Genomic DNA, 23,238 nt, shown 5'->3' with positions numbered 1-23,238 from the left:
CTCTTTGTGGGATCACTGAACACAAGTGAGGTCATTGTTCTCAAGCTGCTAATGCCCCTTAATCTTGTTATGTCACCCCAGTGGCGTGAAGGCCGGGGCTCCTTGGAGGTAAAAGGGTCTTTTTGTGAGGCCTGGAGGGGAGAAGGTTAAGCCATAGCTTAGGTGAACGGTCCCTCAGCAGATGTTTGCAACAAGAGCAGAAAGGTGTGATTCACTCTCGCTTCTGTTGGGGAGCCCCCGGGGAGTCCCCAGAAGGCCAGCAATGATGGATGGAGTCCATCCATCAGGCCCTGGGGGGTGATCCCTGTCGGTGAGAGGAGTGTGGTTGTTTATTGGGTTTCACTTGGTCCCACCACCAGGCAGGTTGATTTCTTCAGCTCTAAAGTGCTTTGCTGTTACCAGCTGGGACTCCATTCATCAAGGTCTTTTAGAAAAATACTTAATGAATTGATGGGAGTAAATGAAGAGAGTAGGTTTGACCCACTGGATGGGACTTTGCAGTTCATGCTTGTAATGGCAGTAAATGCTTTGGGGAATTCCTGCTTGTGTATCTATTTCTTGAGTCACGGCATCCCCTATAGGGACGCCTCTTAAATCTATTCCTATCTTCCTAAAATAATGGAAATCAGAACTTAACTGTTGAAATTTTAAATAATCTCTCAACATCTGGTGGTTCATTTACGGCTTCAAGCAGATAGATGTGTTTTGTTAACAACTAACTTGCCTTCATTATTGGGAAGATAACCATTCATTTATTGGGAAATAAGCTGAGAAACCGGAGAAAAGGATTTGCAGAGCACCCTGGCCATTCTCTCTTGGGCTATTTCACACTTTAATTAGAGGCTGGGCTGAAGCCCTGGGATTTGTCCTGTTGGTTTAGTTCTCATTTGGTTCTGAGTGCTGCTCTTCACAGTGACTAAGTCACCTTCCTCTTGACCTGTAGGGCGAGACCCGTCATCACAGTGGATGTCTCCATCTTCCTCCCCACCTCCATCAACATCACGGCGCCCCAGTGTCACGATGGCCAGCAGCCTGTGAACTGCCTGAATGTCACCGCCTGCTTTAGCTTCCATGGCAAGCACGTTCCGGGAGAAATAGGTAAAGAGCCACCGAGTCAGGGCTCAGCATAGCCATCTTAGCTGGAGTGGGCATGTGGGGTCATGGGCAGCCAGGGGATGTTTCTGGGGTTCCCTCCCGCTGTGCATCCCAGCTGGTTTTGTAGGCAGCAGGCCCACAGGCTAGATGCCCTTTCCCCCTGAGTTTCCCCCTCTTTTCTTACCATTGTTTTTCTAATTCGTTGCAACCTCTAGCTCTCAGACAAATAATATTTGACTCTAAGCATCCTTTCTCCAAATGTCCATGGACCAGACTGAAACCTCACTGGGCCACGGGTGGGATAGGTGGTGGGGCTTGTGGAAATGCAGTGAATAACCTGGCCCTTCTGGAACATTCCATGCAGTTAGAAAAAAGAAGTGGTGGGACTTTGGAGGCTCTCCCTTGAGCTTGCAACACCAGTCAGATGTCAGGGGCTTGTGTTCTTTACTGTGGAATCAGAGACCGAGGATGGGTGGTGGGATTAGGATTGCTGAGTTTTACAAAGGCTCGGGCTTCCAAAAGGTGGGGAAGCTGCTTTGTTAGCTTCAGATGTTGGAGAAGGGGCAGGCGAACCCTGGCCAGTGGCAGCTGTCCCTGCCGTTTCTCTGACTGGGAGAGGGCGACTTGCCAGGCCAAGCCCTGGAATAAGATAGGATCAGTGTGGATTAGAATTCAAAGTGTGTGGTCACCTGAAGGAAATGAATCTGGAGCAGCTGTGCAGATTAAGAGGTCTTTTGTTTTAACTTGAAAGACTGATTGAATAATAGAAAGTAGAGTTCCAGGAAAATGAAAAAAAAAAAACAAAACAATAAACACCACCACCATTAAGGACCTGGACTCATTGAATTTCTTAGACAATTTTTGTGTCATGAGTGTCTCCCCTCCCTACTCACTGTGTAGTCCTTGGACCAGCAGTATCAGCATCTCCTGGGAGCTTGTTAGAAATGTAGAATCGGAGGCCTGATCTGAACCTCTGAACCAGAAACTGCATTTAGCAAGATCCCCACAAGATGCTGGTACATTTAAGTTTGAGAAGCTCTGCTCTGGAGCGCATGTGTGTGGGCGCCCAGACATGCAGAGTTCACGTGCACACACTATTCCATTTCTCCGCTGCACCTTGAATGCTCTGCCTTATTTAACAATATGCTAATCCTTCTAGGCTGTTTCATTGGCACTTCTCTTGACCTTCAGGTGGATTGAATAAGCTCAACAATGAAACCTTGTGTTTTTTATATGGATTTTTAAAAAAGAACTTAGAAATTTCAAAACTGAATATAAATTTACTGTGAACTTGGGACTTGGTTAGTGAGAGAGGACTAACAAACTTTTTGTGTGCAACCCAGTGAGAAAAAGATACTTGGTCCGGATCATACAGGTCTCGGTGAAGCCAAGAGTTGAATTCTGGTCTGATGATACTACTGCTTTCCAAACTATTGCTTTCCAGAAATGATTTCCCACCACCTCCCTAATTGTTTAAGGCACCACATTCTCTAGGAAAAAAATGTTCTGATGGTCTTGGGACTCATATATCCGCTGCCTAATTAGATGGTGTGTCCTTTATCAATACCAACTTGTGATGTAGTTGAACTCCATTAAAAAACATTTTAAAAGAATTGTTGAGTTGAAGATTACTTCTGTTGTGTTTAAAAATAAGCAGAACTACTCTACAACTCTAAGAAAAGTAAGCAATTAATAGTTCATGTGTGTGTTCATTTGACAAATATTTACCGTTCGCCTGCACGGGCCAGCCATGTCCTCACGGAGTTTTTAATGGGAATTAGAAGGAGTTTCTGTTTTGATCCTGAAGCTGCATACACAGTTTTCAGACTCATTAACTACATCACTGTGGTGGTGAAAATGGAGGTAAGTTGGTAGAGCAGGAATAGAGGAGAAGAAACCAAGATGCAAGTTTTTTTTTTTTTTTAAATTAATTAATTAATTAATTAATTTATGGCTGTGTTGGGTCTTCGTTTCTGTGCGAAGGCTTTCTTTAGTTGTGGCAAGCAGGGGCCACTCTTCATCGTGGTGCGTGGGCCTCTCACTATCGCGGCCTCTCTTGTTGCGGAGCACAGGCTCCAGACGCACAGGCTCAGTAATTGTGGCTCACGGGCCCAGTTGCTCCGCGGCATGTGGGATCTTCCCAGACCAGGGCTCGAACCCGTGTCCCCTACATTGGCAGGCAGATTCTCAACCACTGCGCCACCAGGGAAGCCCCAAGATGCAAGTTTTGAACAAGAGTGATTTCAGAGCATATGAGATCAGTGGGAGAGCAAACTCTGATTTGTAGGTTCGGGGGCTGAGCCAGGAGGAGATGTGGGTTTCTCCTCATGCTGCCCCCAACAAGTGGATCCTTCTGGAACCCCAGTCATTGACCCCAGTCACCGGGACCCCTTTCATTGACCCTGGTCATCGGGGACCCTTTCCTTGACCCCAGTCATTGGGGCCCCTTTCATTGACCTCCAGGCAGAATTATAATTAAGGTCCAGGCTAGCAATGGCCCTTCAGTGCTGGGGCATGATGGAAGAGACAGGCTGTCGGATGACATCCAGTATTGCCTTCATGGGCAGCAACTTGGCTAATGTCCACCTTAGGGTGTGGAATGTTGAGCAGGAGCACCTGCCCCAGTGCAGGTTACTTCCTTACCCTCCATCTGCCACATGGGTTCATTGATGAAATTAGACATCCCTTCACAGTCTAAGGGGATGTTTGCCCACATTTATTTAAGATTCAGGCGTGAAGAGGATAACTGGAGACTTTGGGTATTCGTAGGGCAAAGCAGGAAATTTTCTATCCCCGGCATTTCCTGTCCCTTCCCCTGCCATTCAGGGAAATGAGCTATATCTCAGTCTTCGCAGTAAAGGGAGAAATGTAGAAATCCGCTGCAAAATAAGCTGGCAGGGGAACACAGAGAGTTTGAGGAGGGAATGATGGGAAGTCATGATGGTGTGATGAGGAATCAGGTGGAGGCAAAGTAGCCGGGTGGATCCAGATGTGGGCGGAGTGCGGCATAGAAGCAGCCCCTTGGTTCTGTACCACCGGGAAGATCAGGTCCCCCGTTTCCATATGCAGTAAGGATGGGAGGACCTTCAGCACACAGACATCCTCCTCTCTCCTCCAGGCCCAGCAGCCAGTGCTGGCCAGCTCAGTGTCATCACTCAGGCCTCTGCGTTGGGAGAGAGTTCCCGGGCTGGAACTCCAGTTACGAGCCTTCCTCGCTCTCACTGCTGGCAGCTGCACAAGAGCATGTTAGTGGTGGTTTTGGCATGGCGTGCTTGGCAAGTGGGCATGTTCCAGGCACCTCTCAGTGTCTGCATATCCAGAGCTGAGTCTGTCAGCAGAACGGCTGAATTTGGGCAAGACAGCCTGGGCAGTGCAATAAAGAGGCGCCGGTTGTGTGCTAGGTACTTCTGAACAGTTGTCAGAAGTGGCATATATCTGCTGGCGTCTTCAGCTGCGGGACCACCCTGGGGATGTCTTGGGGGGCCATAAGCGGTTGACATTATAGTCATCTCTTTGGTTTTTTCTCTCCCTTGGGACCTGATGGGGCTGAAGCATACACACAGAGAAGGGACTCCTTTTGCCTCTTCATTTTCTGCATTGGTAATGAAAAAACCAAAGCTCCCACTTGGTCACAGAACATTCAGGGCCAGCTGATGACCCAAGCCACTAGAGGGGCTGCTGTGGCTTCTGGCAATGCCGTGGGAACTACAGAGGTTCTTTACAGGGGTGACTCTGCCTTGGCACCAGTGACAGCTTGGCAGGGTCCATTCAGGAAGACGGAAACCACACCAGTTATTTTAACAGAGAGCGTTTAACGTTTGGAATCAGTTAAGCAGGTCATGGAGGACCCGGAAGTAACTGCAGGAAGCAGCCACCACGTCTAGGTCTGCACCAGGGATCTCAAAGGTGGTTCCCAGACCGGCCGCCACAGCAGTACATGGAATCTTGTTAGACATGTGAATTCTGCCTGATTCGGAAACTCTGAGGGTGGGGTCCAGCAAAACGTGTTTTAAAGGAATTTATATCTATCTATCTATCTATCTATTTATTTATTTATTGGCTGAGTTTGGTCTTTGTTGCTGCGTGCGGGCTTTCTCTAGTTGTGGCGAGCGGGGGCTACTCTTTGTTGCGGTGCACATGTTTCTCATTGTGGTGGCTTCTCTTGTTGTGGAGCACAGGCTCTAGGCGCGCAGGCTTCAGCAGTTGTGGCTCACGGGCTCTAGAGCACAGGCTCAGTAGTTGTGGCTCACGGGCTTTGTTGCTCTGTGGCGTGTGGGATCTTCCCGGACCAGGGCTTGAACCCGTGTCCCCTGCATTAGCAGGCAGATTCTTAACCACTGCACCACCAGGGAAGCCCGCAAAATGTGTTTTAACAAGCCTGCAGCTGGCTTAGGTTTGAGAACCTCTGGTCAAGGGGAACAAAGGGAAAAGGTTATACATGTGGTGGACCACTTTCTTGGGGTCATCAGAACCTAGAAGCTTGGAGAAGCGACCTTGAGGACCTGGCATCTAAACCTCAGAGGAGGGGACACTGGCTGGTGCTGCTGGTACCTCAGAGGGGTGCAGTGAGGCTGGCTCTGAGGTGTGGGGGAAAAATGAAATGAGAATTAACTGCTGTTGGAGGCGGCCACCATGGAAAAATGTTGCCTGGGTTAAGCTCACGGGAAGCCCCTTCCCCTCCTCCAGCCTTGCAGCCTCCCTCAAGCTCTCCATCTCTGCAGGGCCTCACAGAGGGCCACTGGCAAGGCAGAAGTGAGGTTTGCAGAGTCCCAGCCGAGCAGAGCAGCAGCTTCTTAAATCCGTCACAGGGAGTCACTGAAACTCCTGTTGGCTCATTCAATCAACAGATAGTTATTAGGTTCTGAAAGGTGCCAGACTCTGTGCCCAGTGTTGGGCACAGAGCATGGAACAGGCCAGGCAAGGTCCTTGCCCCCATGGAGCGTGTGTGGCCAGCCCTGTGCTCCGTCCTGGTGTGCAGACACCGTGCCCAACTCAGCCCCCAGAACACATTTATAACGGATTTCATCAAGCCATTTAAAACAAGAGTTCGGCTCATCTCAAGTCTTATTAATCTTCATTCTTGGCCTGGGGAGCAGCGTGTGGCTCCTGGGAGCCTCCTGGCTGCCATAAGCAAGGCAGGTGAAAGCCACGCCTGAGAGGCCTCTGCCCCTTACCCGCGGGCTGGGCCTGTACCTACTTGCCGGTCCGGCTGAAACCTAAATGCACTGGTCAGTCGTTGGAGGCTGAGACTCAAGCTGGCGATTCTGGACTCTCCCCGGAGCACTAAATAGAAACCAGGCAGGGCTGCGCCCTAAGTGGTTGTGTTCTGTGCTGTGACCCAGCTCCCTCATGTTGCCGTGGCTCTCGTATAGCCTGGCGAAGCTGTGAGTGAGCAGGGGGCCTGCCTACCCCTGGACAAGCAGTAGAGCCCAGGTCCTGAGAAATGGCACCAAGGTCATGCAAGCCAGTGGCAGAAATAAGTCTGACACCAGCAGGCTTTCCCCAGACCCTTCCTCTGGTCCTAGGGGTGCGTTTCTACTCCAGAGAGCATTTGCACACAGAGAACATTCCCTGAGCTCCTTCTGGTCTCTCGAGAAGCATGGAGATGGGATAATGAGGCAAATCCATGTTCTATGAGGAGGGGGGGAACCTATTCTAATTACCACCTGATTCCTTTGGGGGAGGGCGAGAAAAGTTAGGTAAGTGGAAATAGCCTTTTTTCCCCTCTCCTGGAAAACTCCAAGGGAAGCTCAGAGTAGGTCGAAGGAGGACTTATTAGTAGAATTTCACAGCTGAAATCATGTTCTGATGGAGAATGGGAATGAATCAAAACTCTCTGGGAGCGACCAGAGCCGTGCTGATGCAAGACAGCTGGCTCGATGCTGGCCCGGGCCGGTGTGGGGGGCCCTGGGGAACCAGCTGGGGGGCAGGGAAAGGAGGAGGCTGGAAGCATGACTCTGGGCTGATCAGCTTTTCCATCAAGATGACATCATTCAACATGGCAGGGACACAAGCTGCCAGAAGGAGAGCTGAGGATGTGAAGTGCGCTGTTGGAGCAGGCCCTAATCAGAACCAGCACCTCCCCGGCCCCGGCTGACTGGGCTGGGGGCGGCCGCTAGCAACTCCACCAGCCTGTTGCTCCCATGCTCCCACGGGGTGGGCCGCCGAGCCAAGGGGCTGTCAGGCTGCTTCTCTGGCATCTCCTCTGCTTCTTAGGCGGGGCTCCCTTTTAGACACACTTGGGGTGGGGGCTGATCAAAACTGTTAGCAGCAAGCTCAGGGATTTAGGGTGGTCCACACTTCTTGCCACTCCGGCAGCTACCTCCTCACTCAGGCTGGGTTTCCCATCTTGGGTCTCTGGTTTTGTTCTAGAAGAGAGATTTTGCTAAGGTGCTGACTTCTTTTTGTGTAATTTAAAATGCCAAAATAAATTTTAAATCAAGGAGAAGCACTGAGTAGGCAGTTCAAAAGGGGAAACGTTTCCAAAATGATTGCACTTGGTGAATTGGGTAATTTGGTCTGTCTGATTGTACGCTTTCTTGTTTTAGAAATATCTGGTAGGTGAGCGTGTTGGCATGTGTACCCTCTGCCCATAGCAGAGCAGCAGTTGTGGTCCTCAGCTTGGCATTAGTAACTCAGCTGTTTCTCCCCTCCCTTGAGTTGCAAGAAGAATCTGTTGGGCCAACAATTCTGCAGTGAGATGGGGTTTTGGAGAACTAAGCTTGATGTTTGTTTGTAAAGTATCTGCACAGTTCTTGGCACATATGGAGGGTCAAATTCATTCTGTTTTCTGGACTTGCCCCATTTTAATGCAGATTCTTGCAGAAGTAGAGGCTGTGTCAAGGATTTGAGTGCACATTGTTGATTCAGGAGGGGATCCCAGGAAACACCAGTAGGAAAGCAGGACCATGAGATAGGAAGGGAAGGCAGCTATATTAGTCAGGGTTCACCAGAGAAACAGAACCAAGCGGGTGTGTGTATATGGATATTATAGCTCAGAGGCAGTCTGGAAGCAGCACTCCTTCTCTTTTGGGGGAACCTTGGTCTTTTTGTTTTAAGGCCCTCAACTGATGGGGCGAGGCCCACCTGCATTCTGGAGGGTAATCTGCTTTATTCAAAGTCTGCTGATTTAAATGTCAATCCCATCTAAAAAATACCTTCATCGTAGCATCCTGATGGGTGTTTGACCAAATATCTGGATACCGTGGCTTAGTCAAGTTGACTAGAAACCATCACAGCAGCTGGATAGAAGGTGTGCTATTAAACAAGTTACCACTGTAACAGGGTGGCGGGAGCAGAATCCTGCTGGGGAAGTCTGGGAGCCAGTGTGGAACACACCTCATGGTTACCCCACCCAAAGGACCAGGGAGCTGGGGTCATGCTTTCCTGAGGGCTGCCCCAGGGGCTTTAGTCCTTGGCGCTCCTGGCCTGCCATGCCCATGGGTGGGTGCCATGCCCACCAAAGCCCTTGGGAAAGGGAATGCAGTTGCCGGCAGATGGGAGTTGGGCTGGATAGCAGGGAAATGGTAAAAGCCAAGAGGATGTGGGTGGGGCCCTGATGCTATCTGCTCTGTCTTCCTGTGTTCATTTCCACCCAGGCTTTCTCTGGGCTCAGCCATTCATTGCTGACGAGATGGTTCAAACCCTCTGTTCTCTCCTTGGTCACCCTTCATGCCCACCCAGGGGAGGGCGGCCGTAGCTCTCTCACCTGGGAGGACGGCCAGGTGGGGGGGCTGTAGCGGGGACCCCACTCAGCAGCCGCTGCCACCACATTGGTTACCGTACCAAGGTGTTCTGGCTCATCTTCCAGCAACACCCATCTCCAGTCCTGATCCTGCTAAATGGAACTTGGAAACTCACTTCATTTATGTTGTACATATTCTTTCTTATTGTTTGGCTGTTGCTTAGGGAAATTGTGATTAGGAGTAAGTAAATTAGCCAAATTTCAGCTCCAGATCTCTATACTCATTTGATTCTGCTGTCTGTGCATTCCAAGAATGTGAGTTTTTTGTCTGATAATATAAAAAATGCACCAAGAACCAGTATGGTAGGAATAGCCCAACACTGGAGATGAGCAGAGTTCCAGATTCCGCTCTCTGGCCTGCAGCAAGTCTTGTTCCCTCTTGCGCCATCAGTTCCTCATCTGAAAAATGAGGGTCTTGATCTAGATGGTCCCTAGGCTCGCCCAAAAGGTTTGACATTGTACGAGACTACCCCATGTCCTGCACTGTCGCCATCAGAGCAGGTATGTAAATCTTGTACAGGTTCCCGTGTTTTCTCTGTCGAAGTACTTTCCCGTGTGGTTTCTTCTCTTCCCAAAAATATCTCCTGGGATCATCCAGGTTGCAGGTACCTCCTGGTGATCTAGCCTTGCCTTGGAAATCAGCTGTTTGCTGAAATAAACAAGCTGGGGCAAACCTGCCCTTGCTGACCAGGAATCTGCCAGCTTGGCCTGGCAAGGTCCCTGAGATGGCAGAGGCCCAGGAAAACCATTAAATGCATCAAAAATATACCCTGTGGCAGCTACAGAATGCCAATCCAGGTCACTTTCCTCCTTCGTACCTCCCCTAGTGGCTGATCCCTTTGATGTTATTAAAAGCCAGAGCCATCCCCATGGCCCCAGCTTCACATACTTAAATGCCAGGGGGCATTAGGCTGATTTTTTTTTTGGTGCAAGAGCCCAGCTTCTAGGAGGCTGGTGTGTGGAGCCAGGGCAGGGGCTGGGTCATCCGCTTTCCCACTGCTCAGCAGTCTCACCTGGTCATTTTAGGGACAGAAGCTCCTTTTCTCTCACTTTAAAAATACCACATTCCCCTGAATCCACAAAGCAACTAAGAGATAGTGTTACGTAAAAAAGTGTTATGGAGGGGCTGACCTCTGAAACAGGGTTCTGTGGGACAGAAAAGCAATGAAATGGGTCTGTTAATACCAAAGCCATATTTACCTAATAAAACACATTGTCCCATACTTACTGACAGACTCTGAAATAATGGAGGCAAAACCCTTTGGGTTTGTTTATCCAATGTGTGTTCTCTATTGTGACCATTTTTTAAAGTCCCACATTGTGTCACAGTAGTTTTTGCCATCTGGCATTACACCTTGAGGCACAAGGTGATGAGGTTTCCTTTTTGGGGATGCACCCCAGTACAGACCCCACAGTGGTCATGGTTTTGTTGAACCGATAGGCACCATAAAACTGGTCACTGTATGGCGGCCTGGGAATGAAGTCAGCTTTAGCCGCCCCTGTGTTTCCCTGAGTGAAATCTCCATGAGGGCAGGGGTTTGCCCTCGTTGTTCTTTGATGTGTCTCCCATGCCTGCACAGTGCCCAGCTCAGTGGACCACGGATGGCTACGGTCCAGTAGATGTAGCAGTTATAGAGCCCGACGCACCAGCTGTGCAACCAGTCAGAATTATGGGGTGATTCCTCCCTCGTGTGGGGCATATGTCCTGTTTCTTTATGGGAGTCAGTATTCCACGCAGCCTTGGTGGTTTCAGCAGCTTCTTGTAATGTTCCTTGTAATTGTCCTGCCTTTCAGGACACTAATTGTGTTGGGTACAGCTAACCATTGATGTGTATATTGGTGGCTCAGATGATAACTCGTGAGGTTTAAATTGTGGGGAGCTGTGAAGTGTGATGCCCAGAGCATCCCCAGGAAGACAGGGCTGTCCTGGTGTCTCTGGATTCTGGGGGTGCCTGGCTGTATGTTTCTCTCTGAGATGGTGTTGATCGGGGCTGCCTGCCATCAGTCCTCTGTGCAGCAGGGGGCTAGGTATTGTCTGAAGGGTGCTTGTGATCCTCTGAGGGGGTCTGGAGGGGGCCTTGTCACTGTGTCTATCCTCGCTGATGTTTTGACCTTATTCATTGGCAGGCCTGAATTACGTTCTGACGGCTGATATGGCCAAAAAAGAAAAGAGCCAGTTGCCCAGGGTCTACTTTTTGTTGCTGGGAGAGTCCGTGGGTCAGGTCTCAGAGAAGCTGCAGCTGGTCCATTTGGAGGTGACGTGTCATCATTACGTGGCCCATGTGAAGGTCAGTTCTTTTTATCCTCAAACTTTGATCTCTACAGATGTTCATTTGGAACTGGTGGAAACTTTTATTGTGCATTACGTATGCTCTGACTTTCAAAATTTTATTTTACAAGGAGGAGAACATTCGTTTCTTCTTTTAAAGTTGGAGTTGGGCAGCTCTTTATTGATCTTACTGTGCTGGTCTTAGCCTCTGAGGGGGGTGATGGTGGGCCAGGAGACCAGCAGTGCTCTCTGGCCTTGCCTTGTTCTTTTGGGATGTTTTTTGTCCTCTCCCCTCTGTGAGGCTCAGTAGTCTTCTCAGAGGAGAGACACAGAAGCACATGCCTCTGAGTCAGCAGTGGTGCTGGATCACACTGTGCCTGATACCTTCATTTCTCGGTGATTCACTACATATTAGCTCATAGTCAAGGTTAAGGTGTTTTACGACTGGTTTCATTGTTCTCTCTTGATTACTTCCTGTTTATTTTAGGAGTGCATTTTATGGTCCCTTTCCCCCTCAATTAAATAAACTTTCAAAATGTTTTTCTTCTACTGAAATTATTTGTTAAATACACTTTGCTGCTAATTCAGGAGGCCAGGCTTCAGTTAGTTACAGAGAGGCCCCTGTGTAGGCAGGTCCTGTCAAGTTGGGAGTCTGGTGCCCACTGCTGCAGGAACAGCCAGCCACTACCCCCAGGCAGAGACAGCAAAGGAGGTGGAAGGACCCCCATGACCCAAGCCACATGATGGGTAAGATGAATGTGGGTTTTGGAGTCACACAGACCCGGTTTGTGTCCAGTTGGATGAGAATTTTGACTTCTCTGTGTCTTAGTTTCTGCATCTCTAAAATAGTTACCTTAAAAGGTGGTTGTAGAATTAAACATTACATGATGGATATACTTAAAGGACCTTGCACGGAGTCTGCCACACAGCAGGCACTCAGCATTATTATTCGGTTGGACCATACGTAATTGCCAATATTCTAACATTCTTGACTTACAAAAATGATTACATGTAGTTCAACCATTATTAATAACCAGTGGCTTTTTGGATGAGAGCAAAAATAGACTGCGGATTGGAGATGAAGTGTCCTTCTATTATTGTGTTGTTAGTGCCAGAGCAGGAGAATAACAGCTGTTTCTGCATGCTTCTGGGTTGTAGATAGAGAAATGCCCCACACATCCATGGCACTTTGGCCCAGAGCCTGAGTCCGTTCCCCTGCGATGCTTTTCAGTGGGGCTGGGCTCTGTCTCCTGCCAGGATGCATGCAGGGGCCTGCCCAGACCAGCTGCCCTCAGGCCTCGGCAGTGAAAGCCATTTATAAAGCAATTCGTGCTCCTGTTAAGCCAACAAGCCACCCACCTCTCTGGGTCTTAGATGATGTTGGCTCGTGAGCACCCTTGGGGGTATGAGGCCGTCATGTCAAACACTGCCAGGCCTTCAAGTGCCTGCACTTGGCGTCTCCACACTTCCTGGAGGTGGAGTGTCTTCCCTTGGGTTTCTTTTCTCTTTTTTTAAAAAATTAATTTATTTTAATTTTGGCTGTGTTGTGTCTTTGTTGCTGCACGCGGGCTTTCTCTGGTTGCGGCGAGCGGGGGCTACTCTTCGTTGCAGTGCGTGGGCTTCTCATTGTGGCGGCTTCTCTTGTTGCAGAGCACGGGCTCTAGGAGCACGGACTTCAGTAGTTGTAGCATGAGGGCCCAGTAGTTGTGGCTCTTGAGCTCTAGAGTGCAGACTCAGTAGTTGTGGCGCACGGGCTTAGTTGCTCCGCGGCATGTGGGATCTTCCCGGACCAGGGCTTGAACCCATGTCCCCTGCATTGGCAGGCGGATTCTTAACCACTGTGCCACCGGGAAAGCCCTTCCCTTGGGTTTCTTTATGCTGGTCTCTTCCACAAATACTTTCTTTCTGGGCTCTTGCAACTTCTTGCTTTGACTGAGAGGTTACCCCTTCCCATGTAGCTACCAGGGGTCTTGGCTGTGAAATAGGGCCACACAGAGCCTGCAGGGCTTTGCAAAATACACTCAGAAAACAGCGATAATGAGGTGCAGGCCGGAGGCAGGGCTGTTTCTGTGGTGGCTTCTGAGGATTAACTGGGGAAGAGCAGAGCTGCCCCAGGCTGTTGGTCCTGCAATGTCCTAATATCTAGGGTTGCCAGACTTAGCAAATAAAAATATTAGATTTCCAGTTAAAGCTGAATTTTCAGGTAAACAACAAATCAATTTCTTTTTTAGTATAAGTATGTCCTAAATAGTGCATTTACTTATCCTAAAAGAATTTTTAAAAAATTTATTTGTCGTTTATCTGAAATTCACATTTAGCTGGGCATCCAGTTGGAAGGGTCACCCTGACCGATATCCTTCCATCCCACAAGCGGCACTTCTCCCATCAATCAAAACACTGCTGACAAGGAGAGACATTGGATAGGGGTCAGAAGAATTTGGAGGATGAAGGCAGGGCTCAGAAGCAGAGAGCAAGCACACACCGTTATGGGATTATTTGGGTCATTTTAGGGAGGAGCAAGAGAGCAGGGCTTCAGCAGGGCTTCTTGGACCTAGAAAAATTTGGATATAGTTATTGCTTGGCCATTTTCTCATGCAAGGAGACCGGGGTGGTGGGATCCATCAGGAAGTCACAAGCCTCTGATGCCTTTATGGTTCAGGAGACGCTCAAGGTGGATGATAATTTATAGTCGTGTGGGAAGTTTTTTTCTACCAGGCATTGTCTGTGTCATAGCAGAGGACCCTGGGGACTGGCAGAGGGAGCCAGTGAAGGTGAATGCTAATGGGCCGGCTGGCTGTTCGCGATGTGGCCCAGCTGGCCTGGCCTGTGGTTTCTCCAGTTGTGGGAAAACAGCTGTGAAGGCAGTGGCCCTTGTGTGGCCGAGGCAGACAGCAATGCTGTGGGCATGGAGTGGCAGCCTGGCCACCTCCTGGAGTGGGGCCGGGGGCTGGGAGCTGCTCATCAGGGCGGCAGGGCGTGAGAGCACAGCGCAGCCTTCTCGATGGGGCTGGCGCTGGGCGTTATAGACAGTGAAGGAAGAGAGAGAAAAGCGTTCTCGCTTATCACACGCCATATGGCACGCAGGCAGGGAGGCAGGCGCTAGGTGCTGGGTGTGTTTTGTTTAGGCTATCTTTAGGTATTTTTTTCCTTTTTTTCTTTAAGCCCATTCCAATCTTTTTTTGCCTTCTTCCTTTTTCCCCGAAGTTTTCATTCCATATATGGTGGTAAGTATCTCTTATCATAGAAGACTGCTCTGGCTGACGCCTGCCTTCCAGGCTGGCTGCGTTGTCCCATCTTGTTCCTTTCACAGCCCTGGTGGGGCCTCCGAGGTGTACCTAATTTTGTGATACACTGCATCCTCCTGGGGGTGTGGGTCCACTCTCAAGGCCTCACTTGGTCAGCAGAGCTGAGGCAGTTTTCGCTGCTTCCTTGGCCTCTCTCCCTCAGAGTACACAAGCCCCAGTTTGGGGGATGGGCCCCCTTCTACTAGTGAAGCGGCCTAGAAACCTCTGTGGGTCCCCACGGTCACAGGTGAAAGCCCACACACCTCCCCTCAGCCTCAGGGCTCTCCACAACTTGGCCTCAGTTTACCTGTCCAGCCGCATTTCTGCATCACATCGCATGTGCCCTGGGCTCTTGTCAAGGTGGACTGACCCCTTTACTCCTGGAACGTGTCCCTCGTGCTTCCCAGTCTTAATTCTTGTGCTCACCCAGCACCTCTGGCACTTGAGTTACCAGAGGCCCAGGTTTTGTCATATCCTTGTGCAACCACGTACCACCTGCATGGTTTTTGCATTTTTTGGTCTCAAACGTGCACCATCTGCGGTATTTTATTTCCTATTTTTTTCTTTCAATCGTCCTTTTGCCTGAAAATAATTTAAAGCAGAAACTTTGTACACTCGTGTAAGTGGAACACCAATTATTGCCTGCCAAAAGAGAAAGTAACTGTAAACAAAAATACACTGAAGACACAACAGTGTTGTTGAATTCTAACTGGGCTTCATTTTTTGCTGAAGTCCCTGAAGAAGCAGCCCGCTCTTCCTGTGTGTTAGAAGGGGAAGTTACAGAGTGCTGGGGAAGTATTAAAGACATGCTGGCACCACACTGAACTTTTTCTCTGATGCAATCAGAAGGACTAAATGGGTATCGACTGCGGAGTAACTGTCCAACTGTATGGGTCCTTTTATAGAACCCTGCCCACGTGCCGTGGGAATCCATGCCATGAACCCCGTCTGGAAAGCCCTAGGGCCTGGACACATTCTGCTTTGATTGGCTGTGCCTTCCCCCTCTTGCCTGCTGAAGGGTTATCTGTGTTTCAAGGCTCAGTCAGTCACCAGGTCTTAAACATCCTCAGCCAGCCGATGTCCTTGGCCCTGGGGAGGCTGCCATCAGCTTCCTGCCTGCTCAGAGCTTGTTCCATGCTGCCTGACTCCCGCTTTCAGAATGATAGGCATGAAACAAATGCTTGCAAGACCCAACTGCGGTGAAGTGACTCATTGGGTCGGCTGGAGTGTGGGGTCACCAGGAGCGTCTGATCAGGGACCTCTAACCACTCTTGGACCTCCGGCTGGGAGGTCATGGAGCGGAGGGTTTTGGATGCATGGCCGTGTTCCCTCATCACTCCATCGTTTTCTGGTCTCTGTATTTACCTGGATGGTAACTGTGCTCCCTCTTCAAGTCCTGCACAGCCCCTTGAGAGAGCCAGCCCTTTGTGAGGTCAGGTGCTTATGTCTGACGGCCAAGCGAGAGCCTCTTCAGGAGTGGGGAAAGCGGGCGACAGCTTTGAGCCTATACAGGGACAGTGCAGAAGCCCAGGCGAGGCTGAGCACGGGGTCAGCTGCCTCACTCCCAACTGTGAGGATCCATGATCCCCTGCAGAGGCCTCTGGAAAACCTCTGGTGAGCGAAATCACGTGTCAGACATTGTCAAGGGAGCCAACAACAGGATTAATGTAAAAAGGAAAAAAAAAAAAAACCCACTCCACACTAGACGAGGGTATATAAAAGCACCGTTGGCTTCTCTGAGTAGCTGCAGATGTTCAGGAGGCTGTTCTCTTATGTTGCTGGAGGATTCTTCAAGGGAATTGGAACCTTAAGCTACTGCAGGGCCTGGCCTGGCAAAGGGAGGGCAGCACACTGGCCACCGGGCGGTCTCGGAGGTTACGCCGTGGGCTCTGCCCAGATGTTGTAGGTTTTTTTTCCATTTTCACATCCGAAAAAATGCCTTAGGGCCAGCTTCAGTCACATGATAGACTGTGAGTTTGCAAAGTGTTTGGATCCATCGAATGCCAATTTTCAGAGGTGCTGGAGGCTTTTATTTTCTTGTTTAAGAAACAGTTAAGGAAGGAAGATTAAGTTGGAGTAAAGAAGACCTCTGTGTGAGGAAGAGAAGAAAGGAAAACAGCAAAGTTTTCTTCTTTATCTCGAAAGTAAAATGCTAAATCTCTTGATAAAATCTCTTAATCATCCTGATAAATCAAATAAATAGCCAAAAAAAAAAGTTGTAAGGTTTGGATACAAAAGGGGATACAGACCTTAGATGTAGGAGGTCATCTTAAAACATTTTTTAAAAATTGGTAATATATGCACATAGTTAAATATTTTTTTAAAACTGTACTAAAAGTTATAGAAAGAAAGAACATCTCTCAGCACCCCATTTCTCTCCCAAAGGCATTTGTGGTTCCAGTTTCTTGTGTGTCTTCCAAGAGCTTGTCGATGAATACACAAAGCTGTGTTTTACACAAACAGCAGCATGCTGTGGCTCACTGCTGTGCAGCTTCCTTTTTCCTTTTAAAATGCCCAATAGCAGAATAGGTAAGCAGATTTTGGAAAGGTTGTGCAATGGAATACTACTCAGCAATAACAAAGAATGAACTGCAGATATGCACAATAACGTGGGCGAATCTCTAAAGCATTATGCTAAGTGAAGAAAGCCAGACTCAAAAGGCTGCTACTATGATTCTATGGAAAAGACCAGCTCAAAAGACAGAAAGCAGATCAGAGGTTTCCAGAGGCCAGGGGTGGGGTTGGGTGGTGGCGTCCATGATTGGCTGCAAAGAGTCATGAGGGAAGTTTTGGGGGGTGATGAAAATATTCTAGCAAGATTGCGCTGGTGGTTATATGACTGAATACTTTTATTAAAGCTCAACAAAAAGTTTGCAGGTAGACCAGGCTTTAAGAGGAAGATCTGGAGTTCAGTTTTAGACACACTGAGTTTGAGGGGCCTATTAGATGGTGAAGTGGAGATGTGTATATATGAGTCTGCAGTTTGAGTAGTGGTCTGGGTTATAAGTATACATTTGGGAGTCATGAGAAGATAGCGTTTAAAGCCATGAGATTTGATGAGATCACCAAGGTAGTGAGAGAGAGAGAGAGAAGGGAAGGAAAGGGGACCGTGGGTACCCAGCACCAGGAGTACCTTTCCTCTTGGTCCCAAGATGGCTGCTGAGTTCCAACCACTGTGTCTTCTTTCCATGCAGGAAGAAGGGGGAAGGGCGAAATGCTCTTGCCATCTGATCTGAGGCCCTTTTAAAGAGTCTCCAATGACTTCTACTAACAACTCATTGACCATCCATATTTTAAGGGAGGTTGGGAAATGTCAGTTTCATCTGGACACTACAAACCCTAACAGTGTAGAGCTTTGCTCTCCAGTAGAATGTTCTGTGATGTTGGACATGTGCCATATCTGCATTGTCCAATATGGTGGCCACTAACCACATATGACTATTGAGAACTTGAAATGTAATGAGTGCCACTGAGGAATTTTTACTTTAATTTTAATTAAAGTTTAAATGTAAACAACCGCATGTGGCTAGTGGCTACCATATTGAACAGGGCAGATTTCTGCTACAATAGAACACAGAGTCTTCATAGGACATTGGTCACACAAATCAAATGTCACAAGCCAAGTGGAAACAAATAACTGGGGTGAAGTCAAACTGACTGTTTCATTTTGCACTTACATTGATTAAAACCTGAGTTTCAAGAATGCCATAGAACATGGTCTCTCTCTCCAGGGTTCTTTTGGAGCATTCACACACACGCACACACACTTGCACACACATATCTGCATGCACATACATGTTTCCATAGGCCATAACAGTGGGGGGAGTGGAGCGGTATTAGAATTGAGAAAGTTGGATGGTTTACCCTGAGTTGATCATTTCAGGAGTGTTACAAACTTGCATCTGATGTTTTCTATTTTCTTCTCTGTGGCTTGAAACTATGTAAAAGGTGGCAGTATAGAAGATGGAGATACAATTGCTGGGTCAGGAGGGAGGACATTTTAAGGTTTGACACATATCACAGAATTGCCTTTTAGAATGTAAAGCCCCCCCCACCCCGATGCTCTTGCTAGTACTGGGTGGAGAGATTCCTTTTCAACTCATATTTGTGACCCACGTGAAGTATACACTTCCCGCTTGGGTGGTGAGGGCTGGGCTGGGCTGATCTGATCTGTGGTCAGCCACGGGGTCTCAGGCAAGTGCTTCACCTGGGTCTCTGAGCTTCCTCAGATGACAATGGGAAGAATACCAACTTCCTAGTAGGGATCTGATGAGCACTGGGCCCCTTTTCCCTTCTCCTTAACCCGGAAATCTGTTATTCTCCCTGGCTGCCTCTGTGTTAGAATGGATCAAGACTCATTTCATAGGTGTTCGGGGAATTTTTAAAAAAATGATTAGAAGCAGATGGTGAAAAGAAAATAGAAAGTATGGAGAAAACAAGAATTAAATGTGGGAAGAGAACAACTCTCTCAGCCAACATCCTCCTTCTCCACCTGGAACAGAGCAAGTCAGAGCCGCTGAGTCAGTTTACAAGGGCTCCTCCAACCTTAATGTGTACACCAGTTACGCGGGGACCTCGTTAAAAGCAGATCTTAGGCAGCAGGTCTGGAGTGAATTTCTGACGAGCTCACCGGTGATGCCAATGATGCTGGTCCATGGACCACACTTTGAGAAGCAAGGAGCTAGAAGAAGTAGGTACCAAGAGTTCCAGGTAAAGAGTCAAAGGATGAAGACCATGGTCTGGCAGTTTTCCAGGTGATGTGGAACCATGGTTCTGATGATCATGCTCTGGCTTCCTTGTGACCTTGTGTAACCCTGGGGCTCACACTGATGCTTGTGAACAGAGGGCATGCCCCTCGTAGAAGGGCTGGTGCGGGCTGTGATTTCTTCCATGTTGCCTCACTGCCTGTTGCTTGAAGGACTGTGTTGTCAGCAGTCAGCTTACTGAGCACGATTTTTTCAGCATTTCTGTTTAACTTCATTGGAGTGTTTTGGGCATGACCCAAACAAAAAAGTCAGAAATCTTTTTCTTCCCCAAAGGCTAGGAGCTTCTTGAAGTACAAGCTCTTATTAAGCAGAATAATTATGAATTTTTTTGCCCCATCCATTGGGGCAAACAGAGAATGAGAAACCAACTTAGAGACTGCATAGGTTCTTTCTGCATTTATGAGCAAATGCTGGTCATGTGCATTATTTTCCCGGGCAGGTTATAGTGGGGCACCAGCCTCCTGAGTGACCTCTGTTTTTGAGGACGGGGAATTTGCTGGTTGTAGTGAGTGTGGACGGCAGAAAGGGTTCTCTTACTCATAGATAGCCAGGGAAGCCTCTGCACCAAAGAAACCCATTCCTTCCAAGCAGCTGCCTGCAGGTGGCTTTTGGGGTTTTCTCACAAGACAGACCTGGCCTCGTGACATTAGAATTGGAATAATGGTGGGTCCAAGGACAGATCTATCCATATGCATCCCAGAAGTTTTGTGTGAAGAGGGTGACAGAAAATTGCTTCTTTTTCTAAATGCATTAGGACTGTGTAAGTAAAATACTATAGGCAATAACAACAACAGTGATAATAGCTATCTTTTATTAAACATTTACTATGTGCTCAGTGTTTTACGTGCACATTTAGTTCTTATAAGAACCCAAAAAAATATAATTATGAATCCTATATACATAAAATTATATGTATTATAATGATATGTAATGGATATAAGTAAAATAAAACCCCATTTTAGAGTTGACGAATATGAGTCTTAAAACATTTAATTTACTCAAGATCTCACAACTGGTCAGCAGCAAAGTCTTGAGTTTGAATCCTATCTGGCAGTAAATAGTTCTCCGACCTTGAGCAAATTATGTCATCTTAGCACCGTGGCCCACCAGAAGTGATGGTTACTGTAGTTGTTATTAAAAAGGCGATCTGAGGAAGAGAAAGCCCTGGCTCTGGGAGACCTGTCTCCGGGTGAATGGGTGCTTGGTTTCCCATGTTGGTTGGAGAACTTGACTCACAGCTGCTCCTGCACACATGCGTCCACATTGCCTGTGCTCTCTGGCCAGAGGAAAGCTCAGGTGTGGGCCAGTGAGCCTAGAGCAGGCAGGGGGCCTGGGGTGATGGAGGTTCTCTTTCCTGCTCTTTGGTCTTCCCAGTCTGTCTTTGGCGTCAACTATTTAAAAAACTAAATGTCATTTATCCTCTTTTTTAGGAGCTTGAAGTCTGGTTCATGCATTCAGCCTCCCAGCATGTGTTGGGTGCAGGCTTTCCTGGGTGCAGGGTAACGAAGATGAAAACACCCAGGCTGGCCTTTGAGAATGGTTTCACCCCTGCCTTTGGGGCACTGTCTCAGTGCTCAGCTTTGCCCCTCACCCCATGTGTCACTATTTTCAGTTCACTTCTGCACGCGTCACTGCTATGGTGACCTCTGCCCAGGTGTGCCTGGGGCAGTCCTGGGGTACACCTGTTGTCCCAGTCACAGTCATTAATAGTTACCCTTTCCCTTGCAAAGCCTTCCAGTTTGGATGGGAAATTGTGTATGCCACTGCATTTATGGAGCACCCACTCTGTGCCAGACACCGTGCTGAGCCCTGGGGAGATGGAGAACGGTGGACCCTGCCCTGCCTCCAAGGAAGTCTTGATCTATTGGGGCATCTGTTCTGAAAGCCATGACTTGGCAAGTCAGGCAGCCCCAGGCCTTCCAGGCTTCTTGCTTTTGCTCTTGTTGGCCCCCTCCCACCACCTCCACCTGTGCAGACCTTCCCTCCTCTCCAGGTCCAGCTTAGTAAGGCTCCTTCTGCAGAATGGCTGCCCACCACCTGATCCTCCTCTGCCCGCCCTCCTCCCTCCCCGTCCCCCAGGTCAGCTGTGGGCCTTTTCCCCACTGGTGTGACTTCTTGGTGTCTTAGTCTTCTCAGACCGTCATAACAAAGGACCACAGAGTAGGTGGTTTGAACAACAACGTTTACTTCTCACAGTTCTGGAGGCTGGAAGTATGAGATCAAGGTGGGTTTCAAGGTCAGCAGGGTTGGTTTCTCCTGAGGCCTCTCTCCTGGGCTTGTTTGTAGGTGGCCACCCTCTCCTGGTGTCCGCCCACTGATTTCTCTCCGTACTTGTCTGTGTCCTAATCTCCTCTTCTTATGAGGACTCCAGTCTTATTGGATTAGGCCCACCCCAAAGACCCCGTGTTAGCTTAATGACCCTCTCTACAAACCTGGTCCCATTCTGCGGTATGGGGGTCAGAGATTCAACATACGAACTTTGGGAGGACACACGTCAGCCCACAATGCTCTCACACTTGCTTTTAGCTTCCTCTGTTAATTACTGGCTGCTTGGGGCCGGGAGCGCATGACACTTGGCATAGTCACCCCGGCCACACCTCATGGGACCAGCCCCCATGCTTGTCAAATGACTGATTAGGCTCTTTTTTTGTTTCCAACTTGAAGACTTTTTCTACATTGAGGTATACTTAATTTACAATGTTATGTGATTAGGTTCTTAGTGTCATTTCTTATTGTCCATTTCAAGGGCTGAGTAGAGTTAATGGATTGAACTTCAAAGGAGAGATTTTTTTTTTTTCTGATGTAATGAATCAAACTTTTCTGATCCTGGAAAGAATTTGGTGGATGAGACTTTATGAACACACACACACACACACACACACACACACACACCATAACCATTTTGGGGTCGTTTGTTTAAAAATAAACAAACAAGGAATTCTTTCTGGACAATCTCTGTCCTTGGGTGTAAATGTAATACAGGGCGAAGGCAGGGCCCAGATGTTTACCCCACAGTGTTGGTGTGAGGCTAAAACGAGACCTTGCTTATAAAGTACTAAGCTCCGAACGATGGAAAATATGCAAACACAGACGTAAGAGTCTTCTGTAAATGGACTGAGTTGGAATTTCCAGGCAGGTGTTCTCCCTGCCTCTTTTTAGTCCTTTGTGATTTAGCTTTTTATTTATCACCAAAGACCCAGCATATGGTGATTGTGGAGCCGCATGTATGCTCTTCCCAGATCAATGGACCTGCCTCAGAGGGGGAGAGGGAGGGACCCAGACCTTTTCAGGAAATGGTTCAAGGCTATGTCATCTCTAAGAAAACAACACAGAGCAGTCGCCCTATGTAGAAAGTCAGCCCTGTCGCTCTCTGGGATGCCTGCTGGCCTGGGTGCAAGAAGCCGATTAGGTGGAGGGGCGCCCAGGCCCTGAGGCAGTGGTGCCTCCTCTACTTCTATCAAGAAAGGGGAGTTGTCCCAGAGTGGAAACTCTAGAGCAGCTCTGTCCAATAGAAAGGGACTGCAGGCCACATGTGGAATTGTACATTTTCTAGTTGCTATGTTGAACAAGTGAAAACAAGTAAGATTAATTTTAATAACACTGAACCCAGTATATCCAAAATATTATCCACATGTAATCAATGTAGGTATTATTAGTGAGTTATTTACGTTCTTTCTGGTGCTCGGTCTTTGAAATCCACTATGTATCTTAGCCACATTTTATGTGCTCATTAGGGAAGTGTGCGCAGTGGTTAGAGTCAAACCTGATCACTTTGGGGACGCTGGGATAGCTGCAGAGGCCTGAGTATATGAGTACGTGAACGCATGTCCTTCATCAACTGGTAGTAAAAGGACACGGTCTATTACCTGTGGTTCTGAGAAACAGTATTATAAAGGATGTTTTCATACTTGGACTGGGAAGCCTGCTTCTGCATTTCCTAAACCAGAGTTCCTGGGGCCCATATGTCCATAGCACGGTGAGGAGGGTCTGCAGAATCTTTCCAGCATTTCAGAAAGCCTTGTGGGAGGCACAGAGATCACCACCCAGCAATGGCATCATTGCTCTCGGCTGGGGTGTTAG

At 48.3% G+C, this 23,238-nt stretch overlaps 1 protein-coding gene across 2 annotated transcripts in view; it reads left to right on the top strand.

Moving 5' to 3' along the window:
- Positions 1–23,238, top strand: part of ITGA9 (integrin subunit alpha 9) — a 354,422-nt gene that overhangs the window by 73,836 nt on the left and 257,348 nt on the right. For both annotated transcript variants that reach the window (XM_068558926.1, XM_068558927.1), the window contains exons 14-15: positions 944–1,098; positions 10,967–11,127. In XM_068558926.1, the coding sequence (XP_068415027.1) occupies positions 944–1,098; positions 10,967–11,127 (316 nt within the window). The remainder of the gene's footprint in view (positions 1–943; positions 1,099–10,966; positions 11,128–23,238) is intronic.

The sequence above is a fragment of the Eschrichtius robustus genome, chromosome 12, assembly GCF_028021215.1.
Source record: "Eschrichtius robustus isolate mEscRob2 chromosome 12, mEscRob2.pri, whole genome shotgun sequence".
Taxonomy (NCBI): Eukaryota; Metazoa; Chordata; class Mammalia; order Artiodactyla; family Eschrichtiidae; genus Eschrichtius; species Eschrichtius robustus.
This window is presented reverse-complemented; position numbering and strand designations above follow the sequence as displayed.